The sequence below is a fragment of the Chlamydomonas reinhardtii genome, chromosome 13, assembly GCF_000002595.2.
Source record: "Chlamydomonas reinhardtii strain CC-503 cw92 mt+ chromosome 13, whole genome shotgun sequence".
Taxonomy (NCBI): Eukaryota; Viridiplantae; Chlorophyta; class Chlorophyceae; order Chlamydomonadales; family Chlamydomonadaceae; genus Chlamydomonas; species Chlamydomonas reinhardtii.
The window spans coordinates 4,219,523-4,227,980 of NC_057016.1; the positions used below are offsets into that span (position 1 = coordinate 4,219,523).

Consider the following 8,458-nt stretch of genomic DNA (forward strand, 5'->3'; position numbering starts at 1 on the left):
CGCCTACCCACATGTCACCTCGACTTTCGATTGCTGCGAGCCCGTTAGCCAGCAGTAGGCACATAGTTTAATGTACAGAGTATAAAAATCTGATGTGATTGCTGCAAATTTAATCAATCTTGTGAACCTGGCGAGCAACGCCGGTGCCCTACCTCGTCTATGCCGGCATCCGAAGACTATCTGATGACAAAACTTGCATTACCTGTGCCTCGCGCTAGATAAAGCCGCTGGAGGGGGCGCAGCTTCGCAATAGCGAGCTCGCGCTGCGAACTCGACCGCGCGTGGAAATCAAATGAAATGGTAGCGTTTCAGCTGCCTGCTGGTCTTTCACAGGTATGCATGCTTTACTCCCGGTTTGCGCGTGCGAGCTGTCAAGGCTGTCGGGTAATCGACCGCTGAGAGTTGACTTGTGACGCGTTTCCTTACATCATAGGATACTGGCACCGGTGCACCTGATTATATAGCAGCTCCAGGAAATATGGAAGATGCCTTTGACGGACGTCGGGTGCAGCAACGGGTGCCCAAACCAGCGAGGCAGCGCTGCGCATCGGCCCCCGCGAGGCGTGCACCCAGCGCAAGACCCCAGCCCGTTCATCCCAGTCCTCTGGCAGTGAAGGGCAGAGCTCTGCAGCACAACATCTGTGGCGAGGCGACGGGGTTTGGGGCAGGACCGGCGCGGGCGATTCCCATTCCGCCGCGACAATCGTCGCCGGGGGCCTGCGGTCCCGCTGCGCGGCCCAAGCGGCGGACAGAGGGCAGTAACATCACAGCGGCAGATACTCTGTATCACCCGGCGCTGCCTCGAATTCGGACGCATGCAGATGACGGCGCGGCTGGCAAGCGGCACCTGCCGGGCTCGCGGGATGAGCTGCGTGCACTGTTCCGCGCCTACAACCTGCCTGTACCGCGCGCTCTGCCCCCGCCTTCCCACCGGACCAGCGCAGCAGGAGGACACGCATCCTCGCGGCCGGTGAGTGGGCTGGCTGCCAAGGGCGCACAGCAGGCTCGGCCCCATCCCGCAGCTCACCCCTACCACCAGCGCCTGCGCGGCCTGCTGGATGCCAGCAGCCACGCCATGCACGGCGCTGTGCCCGTGCCCGGCCGCCGGGTGTCGCTTGTTAACGAGCAGCTCCGTGGACCTTCCGCCCAGCAGCGCGCATCCAAGCAGCAGGCAGCATCGCGTGGAGCTCCGGTCGTGGCGGCGGTGGCGGTGCCGAAGTTGGGGAGGCACTCGGACGCCGGTGCAGAACCGCTGCCGATGGTGCTAGGCCGGCCGCTTGAGGTCAACCAGGGGTATCAAGCGGTGCTGCCAGGGGGTGGAGGGCAGCCGGGCAATCGGGCACGGCAGGACAAGGTATTGGTGTCAGAACACCAGTCGCAGCCCGCGGAGGGTGCCGGGGATGAGCACGAGCAGTGGGACTGGGTGTACCGGGGCCCGCCGACACCCGAGTCGCCGTACGGGTGAGTGGAAAGAGGTTGCAAGGCCTGGGGCTCCTGCACTGCTAAACCTTGCTGGTTTGCACAACCGCTTAGCGCGCTGGAGAGTCGCAGCCGCCTTGGATTCCTGATGCCGGACTGCATAGGGTACATCCATACGATGCTCATGACTTCATCATATAGCATTACCAACATACCTTATTGTCCTTGCCTTTGCTCTCTTGCAGCTCTGATATCCTACGCGCGATGCTGGACGTCGTCAGCCCGCGGTTCGAGGTGCGCCGGCCCGAAGGCTACATCCCCATCACTCCCAGCTCCATCGCCTCCAGCCGCTACGTGCGGTCGGATGTGTGGTCCTGGTCCTGCCCCGGCAGCCCCGCAGTGGGCTTCCGGCCGGCGCCCGACGGCTGCGCGGATGCGGGCGCGGCTGCAGCTGGCGGCGGGGGCGGCGGCGGCGCCAGCAGCCTAGGACGGTCGCCTTTCGCCGCCGCGCGGCCCAACCCTGCCCGGCCAATGCCACGACAGAGCTCACCGGAACCGCTGCACCGGAAGCTGCTGCTGCGCGCTGCCGCTGCTGCGGCTACAGCTGGGGGTGCGCCGCCGCTCAGCCGGCAAGGGTCCCGGCAGAGCTCTGCCTTGTCAGCCGCACTGCAGGTGGCGGAAGCACATGACCACGGGCACGGCATGGCACCCCCCGGCGGCGGCGACTGGAACCCATCTTTGCGGCTGCGAGCTGAGCACCAGCACGGCCACCTCATGCCGCACTTGGTGGCAGCAGGGCGCGCTTCCCACGACAGCCGTGACCCGGCACATGTGGAAGCGCCGTCACGCAGCACACCGGAATCGCACGAGCACTCGGCACAACAGCAACACCTGCAGCAGCAGCAGCAGCCTGTTGACTACAGCTCTGGTCCCACGCCGCCGCCTGGCAAGTCGCGATTTTACCAGCAGCAGCAACACCACCAGCCGCATGAGCACGCGCTACCGCAGATAACCCCTCGCCAACAGGTCGGCACGGCGGCAGTGCTGCGGCGCGTCAGTGAAAGCGGCCTGCCTGCCGCTACGTATGACTGGCAGCCAAGCGTGAGCACGCTCAGCAACCATAACGGCGCTGCGACTCCTACCCGGGACTTGTGCACGCCCCGGGCGGCCCTGCAGCTATCGCACCTACCGCAGCGGGGCAGCTCTGCTGGTCGGTTTTCGCGGGCTGCGGCCATGGCCTCGCCGGTGCAGGGCGTGCAGGCAGATGGCAGCCGCGGCGGTCAGCTGGCGTTTGTAATGCCGTCGCCGGCTGGCCCGGGCTTGCGCCCTCGCGGCACACCTGGCAGGTGCGTGGACCTTCTATGGGAGCCGCCGCCCATCCAGCCTTCCAGGGCGCTAGACCGGCACCGCTCGGGCAGCCGCACGCCCAGCCCAGAGCGCACCATTCGTGGAGAGTCTGGACCGCGTATGCACAATCTGGCGGAGGCTGCTGCTGCGAGGTTGCGGCAGGCAGCTGCTGTGTCTGGGTCACGACGGACGAGCAGCAGCCCCAGCCCCCTGCCGTCCGTACGTCGGACTGGCAGCCATGCTGGCGAAGCGCCCTCCGCCGAGGGTGGGGCGGCACGAGTGGCACAACCACAACAGCCATACCGCAGCAGCAGTCCGAGCCCTGTCGCTGTGTCTGCTCGCCGGGTACTGTACCGGCCCGATGGCCCTTCACTGTCCGTTGGCCCTGCTGCAAGGTCAACCTCGGCCTACATGCGCGGCAGATCAGCGCAAGAGGACACGGCAGCGGTCAGCCTACTGGAAAGCCAGTTTGCCGTGCGCCCGCGCTCCTCGCCAGCTGCCAGAGCCGCGGCGGCAGCCCTGGCCCGAGCACAGCATGCCATGGCGGATAGTGGCGGCACGAGTTCAGCTGCCGCAACGGGGGTTGCGCCGCTGCGGCTCGGCGGCATGCATGGCGCCGACACTGTTGCCTCCGACTCGGCATTCCCAACCCTGCTTCTGCCGTCTCCGCTCCGGCACCATGGCAGCAGTGACATGGTGAACACTCACACACGCCAGGCAGGCACGGGCGGCAGCGCTTTCAGCTTCCATATGAGCGCAGCTGCAACAGGCGCGGCTGACACGTCAGCATACAGCTGGCCAGGCGCTCCAACGCCAGCGCTGTGCAAGGGCCCCGTCAGCCGGCAAAGCAGCCAGGGCCGTAGGAAGTGGGCTTTGCCGGCCAACAGTGCACCGAGTTCGCCGCGAGTTCAGCTGTTTCCCGTGCCAGATGACGACGGCAGTAATACAAGTGGTGCTTCCAAAGCAGCCTCCAGCCCGTTGTGTGCGCGTGGTGGAGATGGTGCCCGCACTCCGGGCAGCCACCGCAAGCGCTACGTCAGCCTACGACGGGCGGGACTGGCGCGGAGAAATTCAGTGGCCGCTGCCGCCGGATCGGTGGCTTGTATGCAGACAGCCCAGAGTCATACTGCCTGCAGCTCGCCCTTCACCACGCCACGTGAGCTGTCCTCGGATGCAGCGGCGCCAGGCAGCGGGAGTGACTGTGGCGGCGCGCCTTCAACTGGTGCGATGGTGGGCAGCAGCGTAGACAGCTGGGGAACATGCCTGGCTGCAGCGCTGCCTGCCACGGGGCAGCCGCAGGCCGGGGGTGGCACGCCGCTGTCAACGGGGGCGGATAATGTCTCACCCGAGCTGCAGCAAAAGCAGCCGCAGCTAGGGGACGTGACACGGACCAGGGCCCCGATGCCAAGCAGATTCGGCCCCTTGAGCCCCGCAGCAGCCCTCGCTCAGCGCTCGCGGTACTCCTCACCGGCGGTGCGGCCAGGCCTGCGCGGCTCCTCCCCAGCGGCAGTGTCCCCATTCATGGGCCCTGGCTCAGTCGGCGACATGACTCCTCCCATGAGCCCGCTGCGGCAACCACAGCCAAGCCCGCTCACGGCCGGTGTCTCGGCAGCTGCGGATGGCGTCCGGAGGAACCTTCTGTCGTCGTTCTGGTCTGCAAGCGCATGCCGCCCAGCCACGTCTCCTGTCGCTGGCGCGCCCAGCGCTTCTGATGTCACACCGCGCTGCCCGGCGCCCCGTCCGGCTTCCTTGGGCCAGCGGCGGGCCTCAGGCCTGTGCCCAACACCTCCGCAGCAGATGCAGCGGTGTCTGTCCGCGCAGCAGGCACGCCGCCGGCAGTGTGATTGGCCCAGCCCGGCCCAGTCCCAGGACCTGCAGTCCCGGCCGCTGGCGCCACTGCCACCGCTGGCGCCATCAGTGCCACCCACCACAAGGGCTGCGTCTCCCAGCCGGCAGGCCAAGCATGGCGACACACGCTGTGACCAGGACGTTGAGCGGCGGGTGGCAGCAGGTCCGCCACCAGCTGGGCGTTTCGCACCGCAGCCGCCACTGGCACCCCGCGACAGCCTGGCGCCCAGACGGCCGTCAACCTCCGGCTCCATCCGCAGGTACAGCAGCTTTGGGAGCACGCGGGCGCGAGCAACCACCTCCTGGGCTTGCTTTGTCATGCCTGTATCGTGTTCTTTGAAGTCGCCAGTGTTCAAACCACTAGCTAATGGCTCCCACCCTATGCTCACGCCTGCAGCTCCAAGGAAAGCGTGGGATCAGCGCGCGGTGCCTCTGCGGCGCTGGCCACCAGCACGGATGACGACGTCGCCGCTGGGCACGTGGACGCACGCGCCGTGCACACGCCCAACGGCCCGTCTGCAGCTCCATACCCTAACCAGCGGCTGGTACAGCCCGCGCACCCGCAGCGCAGCATCCTGGACTCGCCGGACCTGGGTCCTAAGAAGGCGCGCCCCTCAGTGGATGGGACGTACTTGACACCAGCAGGAGTCAGCAGTCGCCCAGCTTCGGCGGCCAGCCGCTGTTCAAGTGCAGGAGCCAGCGACAGCAGCCGGAGCCGGCACTGGAGCTACCGGCGCGCGCGTGAGCGCGCCGTGTTCCTCAACGGCGTCTTTGCTGTGGCAGCGAGCTCAGCGACTGTTGAAGAACGAGTGTTGCAGGCGGGTGTGCCTGGGTGTTGATACAGCTGATCCTCAGTCCGCTTCCTGTAATAGTGATGTCAGAAAAGGAATGGTTAGTGCATGTGCTTGAGTGCTGTGCCGCAGTGAAGTGATAGCAACTGAATATACTATGCGTGTGTTTGCTTGTGTATGCTGATATTCTCAGTGTCTAAATGAAGCTGTCGACACAGGAAGGCATGAATGAGGCTTGCTGATGATGGGCCATACCCATCTTTGCTTGTGTATGCTGATATCCCAGTAAATGAAGCTGTGGGCACTGCAGCCGTTGCTGCCAACTGCACGCTGCACAAGGTTCGCTCTAAAGGCATCCCAGGCGGCTTTGACGTCTGACAAATGGTAGCAAGTGAGACGAATTGCTCAACGAAATTGAATCTGGACCTGCGCAAATGACGGAGTCACATACGAGTACCGTACTGACACAGTGGACCCGCACCCCTTTTTTTTTAGGAATCATCCTTACAGGATTGAACGGAAGCAGACGCGCTGCGCTTGTAATGGAAGGTTCATGGTACGCAGCGCCTAGAATCAAACAAGCTCAACACAAGCGACAGTGCAGGGGGGGTTAGAAAGCTCAGGTTATTACCCCATGCTCAAAATTACAGAGCTGTAGGAGAGCATTACACACGTATTTGTAGTTTTCTCAGGGGGTAAGTTGTGGGCCGTCAAAGTTGGGGGGGCGTTCCTCATCCCGGGTAAAAGGGGGATCCATTCTCAAAAGTTGGGGCAGGCTCATCTTTGCAGCGGGCTCATCTTTTTTTTTGAGGAATCATCCTTACAGGATTGAACAGAAGCAGACGCGCTGCCCCCCAACTGCTGGGCACAAGGACCCGACGCAGCCTGGCCCCAGAGACCAGAACCCCGACAGGGCAAGAAGAAAAGAGAAGAGAAGAGAAGAAAGTTGAAAGCAAAAACCCTGAAAAACGCCAACATCCACCCACAACCACCCCACCCCACCCCACCCCACCCCAACCCGGCAGACAGAGCAGGAGGCTGGTCCCCCTGCCCCCCGGGAGGGGTTTCCTAAAGAACCGCCAGACCTAACCCGAGCACCAACCTACAACAAAGCCTGACCGCAAGAATAATAATAATAATTCAAACGCCGGCCCATGGGGCCTGGCGTGGATTATCGGGGTAAGGTGGCTAGGGCGAGGAGGCCCATCCCCCTCACGCTGCCGCCTCACCACGCACTCCGAGGAGGCGTGGGGGAGCCGTGGCTCACCCACCTCTCGGTTTGAGTTCCTGCTCGGTTACTCGGCGCATTTTGATAATGCTGCCCGCACTGTTCACAGCGTGTGTGTGGAGCCTCTCTCCGCATACTCGTGCGGCTGTGTGGGTCACCCCAAGTTGAGAGGTGAGCAGCTTAGTGAGGTTGCAAGGGATGGCCCCAGTCACTCCGAGCGCAAGGCATTCATTGGTGGAGTAGTGGACCGTCCATCCGGCCAACTCCAGCAGTCGCTTAAGTTCTTGGTGTTGTTGAGATTTTGCTTCCCGCTTGTCCAAATGGCGAACGTCAGAGCTGTAACCGATTTCAAGGATCCTGACCGCAAGAAACACCACCACCTGAAAACACACCACCGCGCGCCAGAAACCAAAGCACCAGCGCCACCAGCACTCGCCCCGCCGTAAACCACCCCACCCCCACAAGTCGGTTGCTTAAGCAACACCCCAGGAAAACCTGCTAAGGAAACACTAAATGGGCCAGATGTGGCGCTGACTTAGCGGGGTCCAGACCGCACCAGAACGAGCGGCGGCACCCTGCCCCTCCTTGTCACCAATCTCAATTGGCAGGGGAAGGTTAGGCTGGTAGCCACGCGTCTGCCCCTGTTCAACCTTGTAAGGATGATTCCTCAAAAAAAAAGCCAGAGCTAGTACACATGGGCGCCAGGGAAGCTGATGACGATAAAACGCCACGCCAGCTCCTGGAAAGAAACGCCGCCCAAAAGGAAACCTAGGGGGCCTGCACAGGTGATGCAAGCGTCAGCCGCAAGTTCAACTTTGGCGACCCACCCTGAACCTCCTCCACTTCACAAAACGCGCCACCCGCCGTCCAGATGGCCACAAAGTGCTCCAGCTTAGCTGCCTTGAGCTGCGCGGTGAGAAGCTGTGTGGGCAGAGCCGACAGGGGTTCAGGGGTTAGCGTGGCGGCAGTGAACCGCAGCTGCATCACCCTGCGCAGCTCGCTGACCACCTCCCGAACCACGTGCTCCGACGTCTGCTTAGCAGGCTCGCGGGACCAGTACGCACACCAGACGGCGTACAAGAAGGTGGCCCGCAAAGTGCTCCACAGCAGCGCGCCCGCCCCTGACACGCCATTCTGCCGGCAGCGCATTTCACCGGCAGAGCAGGATTTAGCCCCGGCCCATTCGACCGGGTTGAGGGGATGGTGTCACGGTTGGATCGTGTCATGCCGTGCGATGAGGCTGTTGCCCGGCCTACAAGGGCGCAGCGCCGGCCTTGCCCGGCGCTGCTCTTTCGTTACTCCCGTACTCGTACCGAACCAACGCAGAACAGGCTGTATGCTTTTTTTTTTTTGAGGAATCATCCTTACAAGGTTGACCAGGGGCAGACGCGCTGCCCCCCTGCTGCCTGAAAGCAGCCTGGTCCCCGAGACCAGAACCCTGATAGGGCAAGAAGAGAAGAAAAGAGAAGAAGACAGAAAGCAAACACCTCGAACACCGCCACTAACCACCCCCATCCAACCCACCCCACCCCACCCCGACCCGGCAGACAGAGCAGGAGGCTGGCCCCCCCGCCCCCCGGGAGGGGTTGCACAAAAACACCGCCAGACCTAACCCAAGCACCAACCTACACCACAGCGTAACCGCAAGAACCACCACCACCGCGCGCCAGCAAAGAAAACACCAGCGCTACACACTCGCGCCGCCCAAACCCACCCCACCCCCACAAGTCGGTTGCTTAAGCAACACCCCAGTAGAACCGGCAGAGGAGACACAAGCAGAAAACTAAACGGGCCAGATGTGGCGCTGATTAAGCGGGCTCCAGTC

The 8,458-nt window shown here is 63.3% G+C and overlaps 1 protein-coding gene across 1 annotated transcript; it reads left to right on the forward strand.

The window, feature by feature from the left end:
- The first annotated feature begins 72 nt into the window (after positions 1 to 72).
- CHLRE_13g592551v5 (uncharacterized protein) lies at positions 73 to 5,960 on the forward strand. The gene is made up of 4 exons (XM_043069790.1): positions 73 to 333; positions 434 to 1,461; positions 1,665 to 4,874; positions 5,012 to 5,960. The coding sequence occupies exons 1-4, from the start codon at positions 298 to 300 to the stop codon at positions 5,451 to 5,453; spliced, it is 4,716 nt and encodes a 1,571-aa protein (XP_042917765.1). The 5' UTR covers positions 73 to 297; the 3' UTR covers positions 5,454 to 5,960.
- Positions 5,961 to 8,458: the final 2,498 nt, after the last annotated feature.